General features: G+C 26.8%; 2 protein-coding genes across 4 annotated transcripts in view; both read left to right on the top strand.

Moving 5' to 3' along the window:
• The window catches only part of LOC126899099 (cilia- and flagella-associated protein 44), a 19,204-nt gene extending 4,042 nt beyond the window's left edge, over positions 1–15,162 (top strand). The window contains exons 4-21 of one of the 2 annotated variants that reach the window (XM_050673644.1): positions 3,040–3,334; positions 3,384–3,722; positions 3,777–4,019; positions 4,080–4,196; positions 4,345–4,533; positions 4,599–5,092; positions 5,240–5,528; positions 7,025–7,407; positions 7,499–7,597; positions 7,704–7,727; positions 7,789–8,155; positions 9,659–9,841; positions 10,721–11,140; positions 12,078–12,261; positions 12,335–12,645; positions 13,609–14,013; positions 14,096–14,230; positions 14,450–15,162. In XM_050673644.1, coding sequence (XP_050529601.1) covers positions 3,040–3,334; positions 3,384–3,722; positions 3,777–4,019; positions 4,080–4,196; positions 4,345–4,533; positions 4,599–5,092; positions 5,240–5,528; positions 7,025–7,407; positions 7,499–7,597; positions 7,704–7,727; positions 7,789–8,155; positions 9,659–9,841; positions 10,721–11,140; positions 12,078–12,261; positions 12,335–12,645; positions 13,609–14,013; positions 14,096–14,230; positions 14,450–15,097 — 5,125 coding nt within the window. In that variant the 3' untranslated portion in view covers positions 15,098–15,162. Of the gene's footprint in view, positions 1–3,039; positions 3,335–3,383; positions 3,723–3,776; positions 4,020–4,079; positions 4,197–4,344; positions 4,534–4,598; positions 5,093–5,239; positions 5,529–7,024; positions 7,408–7,498; positions 7,598–7,703; positions 7,728–7,788; positions 8,156–8,242; positions 8,699–9,658; positions 9,842–10,720; positions 11,141–12,077; positions 12,262–12,334; positions 12,646–13,608; positions 14,014–14,095; positions 14,231–14,449 lie in introns of both variants that reach the window. The other variant, XM_050673643.1, reaches the window with a different exon arrangement.
• Positions 15,163–20,320: 5,158 nt separating this feature from the next.
• Positions 20,321–23,287, top strand: part of LOC126899108 (protein FAM166B) — a 4,329-nt gene continuing 1,362 nt past the window's right edge. For both annotated transcript variants that reach the window (XM_050673665.1, XM_050673666.1), the window contains exons 1-2: positions 20,321–20,637; positions 22,832–22,982. In XM_050673665.1, the coding sequence (XP_050529622.1) occupies positions 20,321–20,637; positions 22,832–22,982 (468 nt within the window). The remainder of the gene's footprint in view (positions 20,638–22,831; positions 22,983–23,287) is intronic.

A 23,287-nucleotide genomic window follows, 5' to 3' on the forward strand; every position in this document is an offset into this window, starting at 1 on the left:
AAAAAAAAAGGGGAAAAAAAAAAAAAAAAAAAAAAAAAAAAAAAAAAACACATCATAGTAAAACCAATACCTTCTCAGCTTCGCATCGAAGCTAATAATTATTTTTCAACTTTGGTCATTGATATTTTAGGCATAGATATTTTAATATGAATATTACGTTAATTTATTTGGTCTATAGTATATATTTCAATAAGCAAACATTGGCTTTATTAGTCCTATCTTATTATTATACAAAATAAAATTTGAAAAATACGCATTAGATTTGAATTTTGATACCCTAATATTATATATATTTTAAAAATTACCACGTATCCCCCAAATTTAAAAATTAATATTAGTTTAAAATTTTTGCGACCTTATGCATATTAATAATAACATATTTCACAATATTATCGAATGAAATTTAGATGATATAAATTTTGTTTAACTTTTATCAATTTTGAACCTTTGGTGGTAATCATAAGGTCAAATCACTCGTCGAATGTGTTAAAAGGCGCCATTATTAAAATAAATTTTGTTTCTGAAATGATTTATGATCGTGTTATGAACTAGTTTATGTTATAGTGCAATGATTTTTTAATGTTAAATTGATATTAATCTTTGACACCATATAATCAAACATCGTTGAGTAATCATTCTACTTATAATCATGACAAAATATAGAAAAATATTTTCTAGTGATAAAATCAAAACTTTTTCTAAATTATACAGAAACTTATCAGATTTTTACCTAATATCACTGCATCTATGGATAAAATATGAAAAAAAACAAAACAATAACATATTCTATAAGATGTGTAATAAAAAAAACAAATAAACCATTATTCTACTTTTAACATAAATTATATTGGGTAAATAGAAATTTATAAATAAAATACAGATATAGGTCAAATAATTAAATTTGCTTTTATTAAATCGAGTCAGCTTAAAAAAAAAGTTTTATTAAGGATAAAGTTTAGAGCCGACTAGAGTTTGGTAATGTGGTAGCAAAGAATATTGCGTACAGATTGTGGTGGTAGTTAATATGAACATTACTGTTGATATATTAAACTGACTTTTAGCTGTGCCTGCTATAGCCGTTGACCATTGTTGTATCTTTAATTAATTTAATGAATAAATAAAATTTTTGAATTCTGACTTAATTATAAACTTATTCCCCTATAACACTACCAAGGGGTATGTTCACGACTATTAGCCGTAACCCAAATAGTAATTAAAATAGTAAACTCTAAGGGTACTCAACTATTATCAGCATAAATAACTCATTAATTAACTCCCAATGGCGTGACGTATGCTATGTTTTTAAAGACAAACTCCTCATATCTTTATTTATAATATAAAAGAAAATATTTTAATAAAGCAAACGTAATAATTAAAATATGTAATTAAAACAAGATGAAATGTTTGAAACAAACATACACTTAAAGTACAATAAAATAATACACGATAGTAAAGACTTTATTATCAAAAACGTAAAATAGATACATGAGATTACCCAAGGGCTCCCGAGGTACTCTACCCGACAATTCATTCCATTTCGTCTTATATACTAAAACATTTTGTATTTTAAATCTAATATAAAATGAATAAGACAACCATTTTCAAAAATGTTTATGAATATTTAATTCTTGGTCTAATAATAATAGATCATGAATTTGCAATTAAACTAAATATTACAATATTAAATAAAATGTTTTACTACCAGTTTTAAAGACTATTTACACCATTTTAACCGAAAACGGACAGTATAATGAAACTGATATGTTAGGATAAGATAGGAGATTATATGAATTTACAAATTTTGTTTGAGCCATTTTGAAATTACTTAAATTCATTCTTCTTTGTCATAGGATTATAAAGTAACGTAAAAATACTTTTCCTTTTGGTCAATCGAAAGTAGTTGGAATTAAGGCCAGGAAAAGGAAGAAGTAGAAATACTTTTCGTTTCAGTAGAGAAAATCCAACCAAACTCAAAACTATAACCTTGATAACGAAATATAACTAAAATTTAATTCAATCTACAAAAATTTGTACTGGCTGCTAATGTATTCAGAATAATATAACAAAATACATAAGAACAAATAATTCCTATTCCTACTGATAGCGTTATACACAAACAAATCATCCTACATATGTTAAACATAAATTGTACAAGTGTATTACGCGTTCAATTTTAAAACGAAAGCAGCAAATTGAGAGTTTGGTTAAGTTTAAAAACTTTCTTTGAAAAAATTGGTTTGAAAATCAAACTAGTATAATCACGTTGAATTTTTTGAACAATAATATAAAAAATGTTTTGCTGAAAATGAAAATCCAACCCAACCGAACATCAATTTGACAACATACAAATTTAACTAGCTTATAAAATAGAAAATGATTTAATTTAGAAAATAACTGGTTGATTAAAACATATAAACCAGTACTTTAGAATTTATTCTCATTTTCATATGTATACAGGAAGAAGAGTATGGTCGGAAAATGATTAGTGGTAAAAATAGCAGCACCCACTCATCACCTTCAGTTATTATTTTAAATTGTTAATGAAGTCTGAAATACTGGTCAAAAATATTAACAGTTATTTTCTTAGTCAAATAATTTTCTATTGTGTCAGTTAATTAAATATGTCCCTTTAAGTTATAAGTGATAATGCTAAATTCATTATTAGCTGATAATTCAATAAATATATATAACTATAAGAAATCAAAATTTTTTTTTCTAATATTTTACTTTTGCGAATAATTGAGTGGTTTATGTTAAACCGATCATTTTGTATATATTGCTATTTTCAGTAATAATAGCATTGCTATTATTTATTAATCTGCTACAAATGTAAGATTAAAAGCTGGATAAATCACCAAATTATCAATAGAAATGATATATAGCTGCTATTTTTTAATAGCAATAGAATTAGTAGTTGCAATTGAAAACTGTAATACATTACTATCAATATTACATGTATTTATTTGCACTTTATTTTAATTTAAAATAATAATGAATAGTAAAAAATATTATTAAAGTTGAGTGATGTTTTTTTTACAGCCAAAATGGAAAATATTTGTGTTCGCAAGGTGGAGAACCAGATAACACTATTTCAATATGGGACTGGGAAAAATCAAGAATAATATTGAGAACTAAATCGCACAGTCAAGACGTATACGTATGTCACTTTTCAAATTACATATCGGATCATTTAACAACAGCGGGTTCGGGCCACATAAAATTCTGGAAAATGGTTCAGACGTTTACGGGTCTAAAACTTCAAGGTCGTCTTGGTCGATTCGGAAAAACGGAAATATCAAATGTAATAGGAACCTATTCAATGCCTGATGAAAAAGTAAGTTTTTAATGTTTAAAAAGAAAGGCTTACTACGTTTATTTTAAAGGTCATTTCTGGTTGTGAATGGGGAAATATATTAGTATGGGATGAAGAACTAATAAAAATCCAAGTAATGAGAAAAGGTAGAAAACCTTGTCATTCGGAGCCAATCATTATGTTCTTATATTCTGAAGCTAACATGGAGTTAACGAGTGTTAGCAAAGATGGCACCGTTAAATCTTGGTATTACTACACAGTCAATATGGCCGATCCGCCGGAAAAAGATAGAGTGATTGAAATAGAGCCATCTTTTACTCTAACTATCGAAGACGATATTGGACGTGCTAAAATCATGGGATTATGCAAAGTTAATGATGATATCAACTCCTTTGATTATTTTCTACAAGTATAATACAGTTCTATATTGATTTGTTAAATGTTATAATGTTATGAAATACAGGACGGTAATGGAGGGATATGGCTTGCAGATATTGAAGTATCAGCAAATGCAAAACCTTTAAGAAGATTAGCTAAATTTCATGGAGATATAATAACAAGTTTACAGCCATCACCAACTGATTACTATATTGCTACTACGTCTTTAGATGGGTGGTTCCATTTGTATGACATCGTAAATAAAAATTTAATATTCACCCATAATTTTCAAACACCTATTACTTCTTTGATTTGGTTACCATTAAAAGTATATGATTTTAGTACCTATTGCTACAGATTGTTTCACAATATATTTTTTATTTTCTAGGTGGCAACAGGCGAAAGTATATTTGTTGCTGGATTTAAAAACGGCTTGTTAAAAATATTCTTAGTACCTCTCAAAGAGATTGTCAATGGTGAATTAATAAATCTTACTCTACTTCAAGTAAATATTATATCTTAAAAACATGATAACATCAGTAATACGAGATTAATTAAAGTTTTAGATTAGAACCAGATTTTTGATCGTTCTAATTTTACATGTTTAATTTTTTTTTTTTTAATAAATCATTAAATTAGTTATATTTTTAAAGGTTACGAAACCGCATACGAATAGTGTTAATCACTTAAAAACAAATAATAATAATAAAATAATTGTAAGTGGAAGTGAAGATTGTTCAGTATTTGTTTATAAGTTAATAAGAAACCCATTTAAATTAGAGCCTGTTGGTTTTTACCCCTTTCCTGGATCTATCACTTTTATATGCTGGAAACCTTCTCAGGTAAACTAAATACAACAATATTATTTTTTCTTACTGTTTTTGTTATTAAAATGTGATTCTTTTAGAAAAGTACAGCTCTAATTAGTTGTGCTAGTGGTCATATTGCTGAAATAAGTTTTCCTACTAGTCGTCCATTATACACCAAGGAGTCATTTTTATTGAGACTCGAACCTAAAATAATAGAAACAAAAAGTATTAAATCGGAAATAATTCGAAATCAATTTATAAAGAAATTAAATGAGAAAAAGAAAGAAAAAAAAAATCGTAAAAGGGAAAAGTTGAAAATACTCAAGGAAAATAACCCTGGGGTAGAAATAGACGAAGAATTATACTTTCAAGATTCCGAAGAAGATGAAGAACCACCAAAAATATATGTCCCTCCAGTACCGAATCCCATAATTTTTGCTGTGTATAGTCCTAATGAGAATACTGTATGGGTATCTATAGATGGTTACGATTCTGGTTATTTGTACGAATATGATATTAATAGTTCAAAACTAATAAATTTTTCCTTAATACCCGACAAAATCGACCAACCACTTTCATCTGCTCTGATTTAGTGAGTCAATACCAACTATTTATCCATATTTAATATCCCTTAATTACAAAAAATTATTAAATATTTTTATAAAATTATTACCATTATTTATAATATATAAGATAAAAACAATGTATAACATAATTGAAAATATTTTTATCCTTTTAGCCAATCAAAATTAATAGTTATACTTTTGATGGGATTTACAAATGGTAGAATTCGTTTAACAAATATCCAGACTAAACATTTTTTGAACTTGGAAGATTATATTGAACACTCAATGCACGATAATATAACTGGAAAAATTAAAGGCTTGTATTTTAGCCACGATTACCGTTTATTGTACTCATTTGGAGATGATGGAAACATTTTTTGTTATCATTTTCATTGCAACCACACCGATGAAAGCAAATGCTCATTGCAAGTTGTTGAACTACCTTCTAAGCCTGAACTACAGGTGATAATAATAAATAATTGGATGATTTCTATAAATATTTGTAAACTAAACTTTGCGAATAATACAGTAGTTTATAATAACCCGATTACTCTGTATATTAAAATATTCATAACTCAATAATTTTCTATTCTAAATTTGTGATATATCCATTAGTATTTTATTTGCAAGAAAAGGACTAACAAAATATTATTTAGTATTCAAAATTTTTTTTATATTGTATCTATGTTCCAATGACATATTTAAAGTGCTCCACCATTGATTATACTATGCTTATATCATATATATTTTTGCCCCTCATGATTTTATAATTATGCCCCTTTTCTATAAATTACCATAGGTTAACTTTTAGGGATCATCTTAACGACATTCTCTAGCTCACCCCTTAATCAAGTTTCATTTAAGATAATTAATTTCAGCACTTTATATAATATTTAATCTTAAGTTCTTAGCTTCGATGCAAATCTAAGAAGGTATTAATTTTACTATGATGTGTTTTTTTTTTTGTTTGTTACCACTTTTTCTGATCTCTCACCGAACCGATTTCTTTCAACGATACGTCAAAAGATCTCAAATCGTATCTAATCGAAGACATTACCCTCAAAAATTGAAAAAATTTCCCTCGTTCCTGTAATAGGGGAAATCTCCAAAAAAATTACAAATTTGAAAATTGCTAATTTTTGAAATGTTTTTAATTTTTTTTATAAATACATGAGATATTTACCTAACATTTTTTATATATTTTTATTTTTAATCGGACCATTTCTCTTTATATAGGAGTGGTTCAAAACTTAAAAAAGCGTATAGAAAGTAGAAAATTTTCAAATTAATTTTAATTAGAATATATTTATCGATTATTCATACGTAACCTAATAATCAAACATAAATACTTTCTATGTTAATTAGTAGGTTATTTTTATTATAAAAGCCATATTTGAAACTCTAATTGCAGATTTGAATCAGTGCAAAATAAGTTTAGAAAAGTATATTTTGGTCTCAAATGAAAATTCTTTGCAGACCAGTAAATTTATTTTATAAATTACAACAATTTTTTTTTTTATTTATTGCTTCAAGACCTTCAACCTTTATATACGTTTTCCATAAAAGTAATAATTACATTTATAATTTTTTATAAATTCTGTTTAAAAATTACAATACTAAATTATTAAATATCAATTTCATACTTTATTTAATTGCTATTATAAATATTTATTCATATGTTACATTTATAAATCATAAAATTTGAAATCAGGATATAGATTGGGAAAGAGTAGGTCATGTTACTTTTAGAATAATTCATCAATATTATTAAAATTAAACACTATCTACAAATTTGCATCGAAGCGTTTTTTATGATAGTGATTTTAATCTCTGTCAGATTAAATCTATATTAGACCCAACTACATCATGTCCCTATAGTACCAGAACCCCCCTGTGCTGGGTTTTTAATTATTAGTTTAAAATTAAATTAAATTTTCATTATTATAAGATTATTTTAGGAAAAAGATATAATAAATACTAAAGAGGATATCAAAGATAGTCTAGAAGAGAGAAAGATTAATAAAGAAAAATGGAAAGCACTAAATATGGCTAATAAAGAAAAACATAAATTAAGGGAATCATTACTTGAACTTAAATTAAAATTTAAAAATATACAAAAAAAAAATATGGCTTTGCCTGAATCATTGCAGCTACCACATTCATATTTCGAATTAGACGAAAGAATAACTCTTTCAATTTACGATGAAGCTAAACTTCAAATGGATATTTTACGTTCAAAACTAGCTTTTGATCTCGAAAAAAAAGAATTAGGATTAAAAAAAGTAAAAGACTACTTTGTAAAAAGTGTTCTTACACCTTCATTTGAAATACAAGGAATATCGTACGTGACATTTTGGTTATTATATGTAAATCAAATTTGAAAATCAAAAGTTGATACACTAATGAACATTAAGTATATTTATTTATTTCAGTAGTAAAATAAACGTTAAAACAATTAAGCATAAAACGCATAAAGAAATTTATGGGAAATTACTTGAGACTCTGTTATCTAAAAAACATCCTAAAAGAAAGTAAGAAATTTATTGAAATTTTTTAATAGTCATTATATATGTTGGGTTGGGTTAGTAGACAATTTTTACATTAATATTAATTAATCATATTACATGCTGCTAATAGTTCAGAAAATTTATCGTTTGAAAGGTTTGATTATATATACTAAAAAAGAACTATCCATTTTTTTATCTATTATTTTATATTATAGGCGACGAAAGTCTACTATTATAGAAAAATTTACTGACGATACTGTTCATAAATTAGCAGAATGGGAAGTTTTTCTCCGAAACGTTAGAGAAATTTACGATTCTCTACCAAAATATATTAGAAAAGCTATTGATAAATATGCTAAGAGAAAAAATTTTGAAAAAACAGAAAAAATTAAAATGCACGACCTAGAAATGAAAAAACCTGACATAACAAAATTCGATACTGAGGAAGAAATTCTAATAGATGTTGCTAGAAGTACGATTGGTAATTTAAATTTGAAGTCCTCTTCTACCTACAAAGTACCCCAAGATGATATAATATTAATGGAAGACAAATATGATGAATACTTAGACGTCCAAGAAGAGGTTTGTTTATTTTATAAATCACTTATGTTCTAAATTTTACAATTACAAGTGTAACGTGACAAAATGTGAATTTTATGATATATATAGATTTACTGTTGCTTTGCTAATGGGCGCGCGTACGTTATATCCGGCCGTGTAATCAGAAAACTGTACTGTTGCTGTCAAGGTGAACTCTATACACACAATATTCTTTATCAGTTTAATAATCGTTCCCTTTATGACACATATACTGGCCACCACTGTCAATACCTGTATAATTTTAATATTGTTCATATTTTTATCTGTTTTATATTTTGTAAATTGTTAAGCCGATACCCTCTCCCAAACGTAATCGTCGTCGTCGTTGTGTCTCGCCCGGTGTGTAGGAATTTGTCGGGCTCTCTTCCCTTTGAACCACCGTTGTGGTATTTTGGCTGTGTGCGTACAGCCAACATTAATTTGTTTTTTTCGTGTGTGTCGTTTAATAATGTATTAATTCAGCAAGGCATCGGCCATTTCCGGGGCCGAGATTCCCATCTTAGGATGAGTCCCATCCGGGACTGGGTATCGTATTTTATTTTATTTAATATATTGTTTTGAGCCCTTTTTCTGTTGTAAATTTATTTTGTTATGAGCTGTATATAATTTTAGCATTGTTGTATATAAGGTTATTGGTCAGTGGTGTGTCATGTATATTTAATATATATATATATATATATTATTCCCGCAATGCCCAAGTACGGTCCGGCCGGCCAGATTACAGAAATTATCCGCCGCGTCCGAAGTACACGGACATGTTCCAATGCGGAAGACACTTCATGTGTAATATTTAAAAGTTGTAGGTTAAAATTTTTTTTTGTCTTAATAATTGTTTTTTTTTCTCTTTTGTCCCTTTATTTGCAGAGTGGTTTTTGCCTTCGGGTTTTGTCCACTATTAACTTAACTAATAATTTAATAAAGTCCTCTTAATTTTCTTAATCAACAAAAATTTTTTTATTGCGTGAATATCTTCAATATTCACGTGTATCTTATTTTTTTTCCCTTTAAATAATTCTCTCTAGTTTTAAGGTAACGGTCTTCGACATACTAAATTATGTCCACCACTGGTGACATCAAATAAACCTATTTGTTATATTTACAAGGTATCAGCGTATTATAGTCTACAACAACACTTTATATTTTAGTATGTGTATATATAATTTTTTTATATCCACTTTGTTTCATCAAAGTGCATATTATTGGTTTTATTTTTATTTTCTTAAATCCACTTATGGTCCGGGTGCTGTTCTTTTTATGATCAAGACCCTCGCCTAAGTGGTTGGCGACCCGATTTCCTTTTGCAAGGGAGCCATAAGGGTGGCGACTTCACAATCCGTTGCGTGACCCAAGTCGTCACCTCTCACAAGTTAAAAAAATTATTAGTTAATTTTTTGATACACTACTCTACTTGACTGCTTGTAAATATGTTACAATTCTTGTAATATCATTCAAGTAAATTTTTCTTAAACGTTTTTTTTTTAATAGATATTTAAATTAAAATCAGAATTCAACAAAAAAATATTCGAATTAAAAAAACAAAAAATTGATTTAATACAAGATTATAAAAAATTTCTTATTGATATTCAAACAATACAAAATGAATTAAATGATCCAAACTTGGTATTACCCAATGATTTTCCTACAATTACAAATGATGACGATTTTCAAGTAAGATTTTTAGTACATATTTTTTAATGAAAAACTCTGTATACAAATTATCCTATCATGATCTGATATCATTAATAACTTTTGAATCAGCAATTATTATTTTTTTTTTAATTTATTTTTTATTTTTAGTATATTTTTATTATTTTCCAATAATAAGAAAAGGAATAAAAACATACTTTTAACGCGTGGGTATTTTAAAACTTTGAAAAAAAAAAACCAAACATTTTTTATTTTTCATTTTTTTTTTTTATTATTTATGAATAACAAAAAAATATGTTTTAAACGTAGTTTATAAAGGCAATAATTATTATTAAAGAAAATTTCAATAAAATGAAAATTGTATCAATATTAATAAGCTTTATCAGTTAGATATCTGTGATATCTTGTATATTTTGCTTTATTAATACATATACAATCTATTCCAAAAAATATTAGAATTAAATTTTAAACTAAAATTATAAAAAATATTTATCTCAAATATTTTTCCATGAAAATAGCTAAGAATGGCAAATTTAAAATTTTTGAATAGGTAAAAAAATTTTTTTTTTACTTCCTTTCTTATTAAAGACAAATAATAAAAAATATCACATTAAGGCTGTCTAAGATTTTAATAACTATTTAAAAAAATATATGTTTGCTGATACAAGATGTATATGAAAGATGTCCAAACATGATTAGACATTCTGTATTTTTCAGTAATACTGTTTTTGCAATATTTAATGATAATTTATTTTAAAAATAAAATAGCATAAAAAGTTTGGCAATAGTATTTTAATATTATTAACATTATCTCTTATCCAAATTTATATATAGGCACACAATATAATTTCTGAGTTTACATCAATAACAACAATAATCATAAATTTATTATTGTTTTAGTTAAAAACATCAGAGGAAACTTGTATTACACATCATTGTGTAGATCATGAATACTTATTGATCTATCCAGAAAAATCGCCTATATATTTAAAGCAAACTAAATATGCTTTAATAGAAAAATGTCAAATAAAATCATCATTTTTAGAAAATCAAATAAAAATAATGAGGGAAAAAAAACTAAGATACAAACACAAATGTTTACACGAATTAATTTTTACAAAAATTGAAATGTTTGATAACCATTTAGCTGAGTTGGAAACTGAGAGAATAGCCGTTGTATTGCGCATAAAGTTTCTGGAGCTATTTGCATTGACTTTAGAAGAAGAATTATTAATATTAAATGATTATGACTTACTTGAAGATGAATATTCTTATGATGTTTACATTATTACAGAAAAACAAAATGAATTGTCAGCTCAGGTTAAAAAAATATGTTTTGAATTATTGAAGCTTTGCGTAACATTTAGAAAATTCCAACATTTTCAGAAAATAGTTTTTTATTATTTTGAATAAAAATGATTTTGTTGTGAAATTCAGTACAAAGTCTAGTTACAATAGAAAAGTTAAAATTACAGAGTGCGACACGGGAGTTTAACGTATATTAAACCGCTTCAATAACACAAAAATAGATTATAGAGAGGAAGAGGGCGAGCAATTGGTAGTGTGGTTCACAATATTTATTTTTCCATTAGTTTATCGCGACGAGTGAGTTTGAAATGGGACTCCATGCATTTGCGTTTGAGATGCGTTTTTAAAGTCGAGAATGTGAATACGATGAGGGCATTTTGTAAACATTTTTTGATATACCTCGTAAACCAATGCCAATTAAAGCAACAGTTTATTTATCGGTGAAATATCTTCACAAGGATGGTATTATGAATAATATAAAACATTCGAATTAGCACAAAACGATTAGAATGTGATAAAACATTTAGCATGTAAGCGTCATCTCAACCTCAAATATACTCATTTGATTCAATCAAAGATGATTTATTACTTGAAAAAGACTTTTCACATACAAAATTACCAATTACAAGTACTCTTCTTTCCTATATTCATAGGTTTTATAGCTATAACAGCATTTTAAATATGATAGATTCCCGTATTACACTCTGTACTATTATTTGTAGACATATTTATCTAAAACAAATATTTAATATTTACTTTAAATTAAATTTTTTATAAAAATAATTTTTCTAAAACGGACTTAGTAGTTATTACACATAGTCCTTCAATTATTTTGAGAAAATTTTTATTCTTTCATCAAAATATTGATTTTTTGAAAAATATAATAATAATTAATCATTTTATCATAGAATTTTAATATTATTATTTTATTTATTATTATTATTAATAGATTATTAATATTGAAGAAGATATTAGGCGTAACTACAAAATCATTGAAAACAAAAATAAAGAAGCAATTGATGTAAATAACTTATTTGAGATAGAAATTCGAAATAATAGCTTTGCTAAACACTTGAGAAAAATTTTTAAAAAAAAATTTAAGCCAACCAGAGTTAAGTTAGATGACGATGATGGTGAGTATTCAGTCAATTTAATTATCATATTCAAACAAACTAACAAATGCAATTTTTAATAAAATTAAAACAGATACTGATTCATCATCATCAGATGAAAGTGATGACTCAGATTCAGATTCAAACGATGATGGTAGTATAGATTCTGCTACATTGTTTGGCCAAATGATGTTTGATGAGAATGTATTACCAGAAGGTTGCGATCCAAAAATGTTTACACTGACTTTTGAATTGCGGTCAAAACGTTATGAAATAGAACAGTGTATTGAAAATGTTTATAATAGTATAGATCTTTTAAAGAAGAAATTAAGGGTAAAGTACGCAGAATTAGATGTTGTAAACCAAGAATTGCAAATTAAAATTGAAAAATTGGATGCATTTCGAGTAAACTTTTGTTATTTTAAAGTTTATGTGTATATTTATTTTAGTAGTGATATACAATAACATGATTTATAAATAAAAGGTGTATTAGATTTGATTGAACTTTTGATCCAATAATAATTACGCTGTATTTTTTAAAGCATATTTTATTATTTATTATAATAATAAAAAAAAATTTAAAAAATAGTGTTTGACACGAGTTACGTCGCAAAAATGTGGTCGACACTGGTAGAGACCCGTGGGCCGCTTATTAAATGAGCGACAACAGATTATTTTAACAAAAATATAAAACAAACCGAAAAAATAAACACAATAATAATAATCTTCGCATAATATCGCGGCACTTTCGCTGGCGTCGACGACGTGATGTCCGGCGTAATCCTTAGGCGATAAAAGGTTAGCAGCGTTGATGGCGACGGTGCGCGGGTGCGAATCGGTTCGTCGACATTGTCACTTTCACAACGGGAAGAAGACTGCTGTCTCATTTGCGGCGGGTCGTCGTCGGCCGTTCGGCACTTGTTGGACTTTACCCAGTGGCGTATGGCACGTAATGTTGGTCAGTAGAGCGACGACTGATAAAGGTGGCACGAGTCGCAGGGCATCGTGTATAACGAAGCTACGCGGGGCCGTAACATATTTAATTATTTTATTGTTTCAAAATTTTAGAACACCTATTTTTAAAGCTCACTAGGAAATAAATTTAATGTGTAATGTGGGTATATGCAGATAGGTGTAGCTAGTACTGGTGTATATTTATAAATTATACCTTACCTAAACTATGTATAATAGTTCTAATAAATGTAATAATTACTTATCTCGAAGTTTTTATCGGCCCATCAAGTTTTCCCTAATAAGTTCTAAAAAATGACTATTTTTAAATAAAAAAAAAATAATAATAAAACAAAATTATAATTATATCAAAAGTTATAAGAGTTAATAATTAGATCTGTATATATATATTTATAGATTGAAAAGAAGCTGAAATTAAACGACGTAGAAACAACTATAATTTTAAATAAAAACCAAATGAACGAGGCAAAAGTTTTGTCCAAATCTGTACTTTTATATGGAAATATCATGCAAAATATTACAACAAGAGTATCAACTTTAGAAAAAGAAAGAAAAGATGTAAAAGAATCCTATAAAAAATTAATATTGCATTCGAAGCGATTACGTATTGACTTACATCACATGGAAGAAAATTATAAAAAATATCAAATAGCCATTAAAGATGTGATGATGAAAAAATTCAAAATGTTAATAAATTTAGATAATATGGAAATGACTGTCATAAAATACATGATAACAAAGGCTAAGTATAATGCAAGTGACTTAAAAGAACAATTTAACAAAGAAATAGATATATTAAAAGTAAATATCACTTTAGTCAATCATTTAATTAAAAAATCTAATACTTTCTTTATTTTTAAAATATATACGAATACATTAATAGGAACAATTTAAAAAAAAAGAAGAATTTTTAATGAACGTATTAAAAATTAATACAAGCAAAACAATTACATTTGCAGCTCTTCAAGAAAATATTCGACAACTGCAACAAGATATTGATTTACAACATAATAAAAGTGTAATTTTCATATCTTAATATTTTCGACATTATTTTATTTAGTTTTAAATTCAGAAATTTGCATACTTATACTTTTTACCTGACGTTTACCCTTAGTAAATTTTTTCAAATCTATAATGGGCATAATTAGTTTAAATAAAATTTAACATGAGATTTTCAAAGTTTTTTGAAGTATTAAAAAGAAAATTAATCGTAATGATTTTGTTTATATTTTTTTAGAAATCAATTCAAGGCATAACATCTAACACCAACGTTTACGTAGCTGATATAGTTAAACTAAAAGATATACTTAACGAATTAATAACGCAAAAAATGGACATTTCCAAAGAAATAGATGCATTAAAATACAAAGGCAAAATGTTTCCCCCGATTGTTAAATCATCAACTGATAAAATGAAATCAGAGATTCCTAAAGTCATTGATTCACAATTCATTACCACAGAGGTTGAAGAAGAAGAAAGTGATGAATTTTGTTTTGATGATTATGAAAATGAATATAATATAGAATTTGATTTACAATTCAAGAAATCTACATCATCCAAAAGACTAAGCATCAATTGTAATGAATCGTCAAAATTAGAAAAACAATATTCCCATACTAGTTTTGAGAGTACAGAGGAAAAATTCGCTGAAAAAGATTGGATTAGTTATGAAGATGATATAATACATGACGAGGGTTTGTCAAAATCAGTAATTGAAGAATTAGACCAAATGGAAAAAAAGTTATCTAGTGACGAAGAAAGTGATTTGATTTTAGAAGTTGATCAAAATGAAAGTGCTCACAAACTTTCAACTAGTTTCAATAATTTAAGTACTACGTTAAACGATAAAAATAATGAATACGATAACGAATCTTATTTCGAATAAAATATATCATATTATCATAGATATTATCAATACTTTTCAAAATAATAACAGTTCTTTTAATGGTATCTAATTTTTAAATTTCTGTGTATAGTAGATAAATTTCCACTCATTTTAACATTATTGATGAAAAGAAAAACCTAAAAAGGTCTAATTAAACAGAAAAACAATCTACAATTTACAATATTTAGGTAACTCTTATACGGAATTATATCAATTATTTGAATTCTTTATAGGATTCCAAATCTAGATTCATATTTTCCCCGTCGTTAGTTTCTGAAATAACTTGTAAAATTAATTAATTTAAAAAAATATAGTCAGAATACTTGATTACTCATAAAATAAATACAATATTGGAAATTATTGATTTCATTTTGTTACGTATAATTCTTGATTTAACAGCTAATAATTACTTTTCATCCCTTATAACTCGAAGGAGTGTCAACTTTATTTTTTTAAATGGTCACATACATATTTAATTTATTTATAAAATATAAAATTATCTAATTAAGAATATGACTGGTTGATAACATCATTTGGACCAGTATTTCAGAAGTTATTAGTAATTAATTATAGTGAGGAGTAGGTGCTGAAATTTTTAACATTAGTAAATTCACAAATTTTTCCTGCGGATAGGGACTAAGAATACTTCCACGGCCCCTCTGCCAGTCGTAAAAGGCGACTAATGAGTTTGCGTCAAGTCGACAGCCGGCGTAAAAATTATTGGTCAAAAGAGTATGAGGAATCCTGAACAAAACTTAGGTGCATTGTCTCATCTCAGATGTACCCGGGAACAACAGAATGCAGTTAAAAACGGAGGAGCCTAAGGAATAAAGTGTTTGATACCAACAACTTGTGCGGTAGCTGTTTCGCCAATCATGTGTACAGGTCTACTCAACGCTTGTAGTGTCAACAGTGTAAAAAAAAGATAGATACAAAGTAAGAATAGGTAGTTGGAATGTTTGAATATTAACTGGTAGAAGTGTAAAATAGTAGAAGTATTTGTAATATTCTCCTTTGGAATATTAATAAAATCAATACCTCTTGTATTTCTAAGACCACAGAAAAGAATATGCTAACACGATTATACTTATGGTATTGACTTTTGGCAACTACAAAGTAGTCATGAGTCATTGTCTGTCTTAGCGTCTTCTAGGCACCACAAAAAGCATTAAATAAGGGAAGGTGATAAAAAGTAACTGTCTTGTTTTGATTGTAAAGCATGACTCAATCAGACGTTTCATCCCTGTTTATGTTTTTCGTGGTATGTTATATAAGGGCTGGAGACTGCTTTAGTCAGTCAGTCAATCTTTCATCTTTCTTATTCACTTCTCTCGCTATAATGTCAAGTTAATCAATTCAAAATATAATTCCAAATATACTTGTGCGTATTCTTTTCTGCTGTTTGTTTTTAGACTTAACTTTTTACACTAAATTTAAAATATACATTTGTCAAAATAATTAACACTTTCTATAATAATAAATACGCTTTTGCTAACCAAGTTGGATTCTCATTTATTAACACACTTACTATAGTTTTAAATATATTTTTAACAACCACAAATCTACACTCAAGATTTAACCATCATCAGTGAATATTAGGTAAGAGTAGTTTTAATACACTAACTACAATTAATAGTAATAACTAGAAACAAAGTACTTATATTTATGATGTCTTTACGGATGATTCCATTATCATTCTTCTTCATTAATACAATCCCCAACAACTTTATTTTTAGTTATTACATATTAAAGAGGAGAAAAGTTAACTTTTGTTGTGTGCAAGAAACTAAGTGGAAAGGAAAAAAATCCAGGGAAATAGGTGAGGGTTATAAAATAATATAATCAGGAAAGTATAGTACAAAGAATGGTGTAGGGATAATAATGGATGAGGAAATGAAAAGTAAAGTAGTAGAAGTAGCTAGGAAAAGTGTCAGGATTATAGTCGCGAAATTAATATTCGAGGAAAAAGTGCTGAATATAATAAGTGACTATGCACCACAAGTGAGATGGATGAGGTGATGAATAGGGTACCTGGCATTGAGGATGCAGTGATAGGTGGAGATATGAAGAGACATGAAGGTAATTAGAGGAGAGGATATGAAAGAGTACACGGAGGGTATGGTTTTAGTAGGAAGAATGAGGTTGGAGAAAGAATCCTGGATTTCGCAGTATCGTATGATCTTGCTGTGGTTAATACTTATTTTAGAAAAAGGTAAGAACATTATATAACTTATAAGAGTGGGAGAAATAGATCACAGATCGATTATTATATGTGGAAGAGAGAGAGCGTAAAGCGAATAAATGATTGTAAAGTTATACCAGGTGAGAGTGTAACTACACAGCATAGACTGATGGTAATAGAGTTGTGGTGTACCGGAAAGAGAACAAACAAAAATAGAAGAAACACGGAGAAACAATCGGAGATCCGGTGGTGGAAATTAAAAGGGGAAAATGAAAAATCTGTGTATGGTATTTATAGATTTGAAGAAAGCGTATGATAGAGTACCGAGAGAGGTTCTAAAGTGGGCATTAATAAGAAAAGGAGTCCCGAAATGGTACATTAATATAATAGAGGATATGTATGATGACACTTGTACTAAGGTAAAAAATGTGGGAGAAGTAACAGAAGGTTTTCGAGTAAGAAAATTGAGTGCACCAATGTTCTGCTTTAAGCCCTTACTTATTATCTATAGTGATGCATGAGATCGTATCAAGTGGAAGTTTAGGATAAGGGTGGCCGACCCCAAGTAATTGGGATTAAGGCGAGGAAGAAGAAGAAGGAGTCAATCCACAAATTATGTTAATTAAAGAGATCTAACTTGCTATCAAAAACCTTGTAAAACATTGCATATGTCAGGCGTATGTGAGGGTACTTTTAAGTTATTACACTCTTATAATGAAAACATTTTCTGTTTTTAAATTATAAATAGACATATCTTAAAAAGTTTATCAGCTATAGAAATTCTATTTTCATCAGTTTATTCATCATGATTTAAACTTAATACTACTTAAATATTAATGTAATATATATTAGTGTAAATATAATGAAAGAATGTTGATATATAAACCATCTTTTTTTTATGCAAGTGTGTCAAACTATGATATTTGTCTATTAAAATCTGTATAATTAGGGAAAAACGGAACCAGTTGGTAATTGAAAAAAGATGAACAGTATAATTTTAATATTATATTATTTAAAATATTATAATAATATATCGATAATTATAAAAAAAATAGCATAACAAAGTTATTGTTATGATGCACTTAAATTGCATTAAATTTATAGTTTTGATAGTTTTCTATAATTATTTTATCATTTCTTGTTGTCTCTATAAGTTCGATTCGCTCTATTTACTATAAATTTTAAATGCATTGTCAAAAAACTTAGTAACTTTAATGATTTTTTTTTCTTTTTTTTTTTTTTAATTTCACATCCAACTAATAAAATTAGGGCTGCGATTTTTTCAGTCAATTTTTTTTTTTTTACATCAACATTTTGACTTATAACATAACCCAAAAATTTATCTTTTGTATACCAAAAATACATTTTTCTTTGTTAATAGTCATACAATAATTATTCAAATATTTTTAAAAACATTCTTAATAATATTAAGTATATTTTAGGGCGTATTTATATACTGTTACGTCGCTATTTAGGGGTTGAGCCTAAATGCCCGTCGACAGTATTCTAAGGGACCAACGGAGGATAGCTGGCTAGGCTATATCTACCTTAGGTACTGAAGTTTCCTATTTAATTTATATTCCCTTAGAGGAACTACCAAGGGTCGCACTACAATATATATATATAACACTTTAGGTTAACAACGATATAAATAAATATTTATTAAGCAATTGAAATATTAAATAGATAATACAACCTGCTGGACACCTAGAGACATTATAATCCAACAGGGAGCTGATGGCGACACACACACACATTATAATATACGGGTAGCGAAGTTAAGTTAATTATCAGGCAAAAGTAGTGATCGCGAAGATGGTAAAATGTCAACTGTCNTAGTGATCGCGAAGATGGTAAACTGTCAACTGTCATAGGGATATCTTATTATGGCACATTGGCCGTGATTTACAAAAAGTGTGTATGTGTGCAATCCGCCCTCCTGTTAGTATTGTTGTATGTCACTGTGTTAAATATATATATATATATGTCTATTAAACGGTACAATGATGTTATGGGAGACAAAGATATGGGCACATGCAAATGTGATCGTATTAATACATACAAGTACATTAATTGAAATGTAATCTAGCTATTATAATGTTATGAGGTTGTTTTGTTACATCTGATTATTTTAATTTTGTCTGGTTATCTGATAGTTGATAATAATAAATTATATAAATATAAAAATTTAATATATATTATAATATTTTTTTTTGTATCATTAAATTAAAAATAGGGTTACCAATAAAGAAAATTTAAGTTTATATTTTTTAATCGTGAAGGAATCATAAATAAATTATTCAATTATACTATATTGTAGATTTTTTAACCGAACAACTTTTTCCTTTATGAAAATAAAAAATATTCAATAGTTTCCAAAAAAATGAGTTTTTTTTAATAGATAACACCTATAAAATATAAATTTCAATTATCGAAATTTTAATGAGACCTTTTCAACTTTATTATATACATTAAAATAGAAATTTTGCAAAAAATCGAGATTTAAAAAAAAAAATTATTATTCGCTCAACATGTTTTTAGTATTTTGATTAAAATACTGCAAATTAATGGGCTATCTAAGTAAAATTATTTAAACTAATTTCGAGATCAGTCGTAAAATGTAATTTATTATTTTTAAAGTCATTGTTAAGCATAAATTTAATGATATATATATGACAACCTTACTAAACCAAACCTAATTTAGGAATTTTTTTTCACCGACACTTTACTTTGATTATAATGTTTGTTTAAATAATAAAATTTGCTGTTATAGAGATTAATTAATATTTTTTTAACTGTAATCTAGTTAAAATATTCATATTCTAAGAAACATTTAACACTATACTTTTTTAATGTTTTAACTCAAAAGGAAAAAAGCTTATAGATAAAAAAAAATAAGTTAAGAAGAAAATGTTATCGTAGATAATAAAATTTCCCGGCATTATTAACTCAGGTATTTTTTTAATACCTTTTATTATTTATAAGAATCGAAATACGATGAAAGTATTTACTTTTTTTAGAATTTTTAACATTATCGAGAAATGGTTTCATTTAGAGATATTTTACCACCTCAACCACATTATCTCTCTGGTTATTCCGGTTTTGTACCAGGTTATAAATTCCAACACGGTCGCAGTTTTGGTAGCCTTACACACGACTTATTTTTGAATCCTAGTGTAAAGCGATCATCTATGTCCGTTTTAACAGATCTAAAAACAGAACATAATTCACGACCAAATATATACGAACTAGCTACAATAGCTAATCGTTGCGATTACAGGGAATGTAAATATAATGTAGACCTTAAGCCCGGTTATGACGGACACGTTCCAAACAAAAAAGAATTTTTTGGAAAAGGGTAAGAATAAATAAATATCCTATTCATTGTTACAATTATTAATATAGAAAACAATTATGATTCATTTTTGTTACAATGAAAATGACTCTTATATAAATTAAAACTAAGTGCTAATAATAAATACTTTAATATTAATAAAAACTATAATAATAAAAAATCAGTACATCCGAAACATAGTAAAATATTAAGAACCCCACGGCTATTATAGATTGTTAATTAATTATGTCTCACGCAAAATCTTTAAAAATAAAAAACATATTATAATTTTTTTCTTTTTGGAAGTTAATGGTATCCTATATTCTATAGTATAAATAATTATATTATTATTATTATATTATATTATTAATAATAATATAATAATTTTATAATATAATATAAAAATAAAATTGGCCTACTCTCTCTCCCATCTAAAATAGTATCAATTTAAGTTTTTTCCAATGGAATCATAAATATTTGATTAGTCTAAAAATAAACAAAATGATCTAAGTAAATTACTCGTCGATAACAAATTTTAAACCAGTATTTTAAAAGATATTAGCACTTTATATGAGGGCAGGAGGAGTAAAGTGAGTCTGTTCGTTTTAATCTCTGTGCATATAAAAATTACAATAGTCCTCCCGCCATAGTATAAAAATGCTAATATCTTTTAAAATACTGGTTTATAAATTGTTATTGATCAGTTAGATTATTATGCTTATTCTTATAATAATTTAATATTTATGATTCCATTTAAAAAACTTAAATTGATACTATTTTAAATAGGAGAAAGGGAGTATACAACCAATTTTTATTTATGTTATGCAATAAAGGATACTTTTAACTTCTGAAAAAAAAATTATAATAATTTTGTTTTTAAAAAATGTTGGTGAGACATAGTGAGACATCAATCACCCTATAATATTGAATATGAATTTAGTTCAACATTTCAGCCCCGCTAGTTTGATTTTAATAATTCATTGTAAATAAATAACTCTAAATCTACTTCCATATAAAAAATAAATCTACCTGACTTAACCAAACGTATCAAAAGATAAAGTAATATTATTAACTGTATAAGAAACTTCTAAATTTTATCTAAGTATTTATAAATTTTATTTTCAGCTTTCTAGTTTATATTTCATAATTTTCATTCATTTTTTTTTTTTTGTCGGCATAATGTATTACCTTAGACTGATTTTTTAATAATGACAGGGTATTTCATTCCCACCAGAAGAATATCTAAATATTCAGAGTATTTTTTATTGAGAATAAATCAGTTTTAGACAGTGTTCGAGAACAAATTGAATACATTACTGCAGTTTATCTTATAACAGTCGTGCAATCATCAACAAATAACCAAAATTTTATTGCGGTTTAACCATATTATATCAATCATGAGTCTTTTTTTATATTTTTATTTTATTGAGCATAGCCATACTCCTTTAGAAATATTAAAATTCTTCTGTATAATTAAAAAATGAATAATTTTATAACTATAAAGTAAGTGAAAATTTAGCAAAAATTAAAGCAGTTATTTAATTATATAATTAGAAATACGTAACAACTTTGAGAATTATATGACTAAAGATTTAAATGAAGTAAGGAACAAGTTTAGTTATTCAATTGAATCGTTTCCACCTATAGAATCTGAATCAACTTATTGAATGACCTATACCTACGCCACATAATAATTAAATCAGTGAACTATTACATTCTTTTCCTGTATAGGAGTCAAATACTATGATAATAGATTAACTAAATAGAAACAAATGTCTTAAGTGTCAATAATAAGGTCTTATGTAAAAAAATTATTTGGATCAATTACACAGACTTAGAAAAAAAAATGGATTCAATTACGTAGACCGAGATTTCCAAAACACTACTGTATTTCAGATAACAAATTAATTACACTCAAAGGGTATATCAACCAAGAGTTAAAATAACTTCTGGTCTTGTAGTACTGTCAAGAACACATAGAAGAAGCAGAAATCTTTTACGGTGTAAAAAATGGAATCAAGAAAAGGAAGATTTAGAATTCCGTCTAGGATTACGTTAAAGTCGGGATAGACTTTGGTCAATATTGACCTTTAGTTAGGGAGACACGGGGTGGCTTTCTAATAATCTCTAACAACATTCTTAACTTCAACAGAAACTTTCTAAAAAAAATTAAAACCTTTAAGAAGAATGTAAAAATAGTTATTTTCATTATTTTTAGGTACTCAGTAGAATCAGCAATGGGATTATCAATGTTCGAGAAAACAAAACGGCATTGTTCATGTTTGGAATGTAAAGAAAGAAAAATTCAACCAATAGAAACAAAAGAATCGTTTGAAAATATTAACAATTACAGCTTTCCATTAACAAAGGTTAATTGACGCTATTTATAATATATACATATATATATATAATTATATATGCATATATATAATAAAAAAACGGTAGCACAGTGGTGTCGCGGCATAGTGGAGACATTGCATAGTAGGGTCCAGTATAGATTTAATCTGACAGTGATTCAAATCACTATCATAAGAAACGCTTCGATGCAAATCTGTAGATAGTGTTTAATTTTAAAAAATTGATGGATAATTGCAAAAGCAACATCAACTTCTATTAAAATAAAATACAAAACCCATAATTATCATACAAAAATAGTATATTTTTCAATATGGTA

Source organism: Daktulosphaira vitifoliae, unplaced genomic scaffold (genome assembly GCF_025091365.1).
Source record: "Daktulosphaira vitifoliae isolate Bord-2020 unplaced genomic scaffold, ASM2509136v1 Scaffold_2, whole genome shotgun sequence".
In the NCBI taxonomy this organism is placed as follows: domain Eukaryota; kingdom Metazoa; phylum Arthropoda; class Insecta; order Hemiptera; family Phylloxeridae; genus Daktulosphaira; species Daktulosphaira vitifoliae.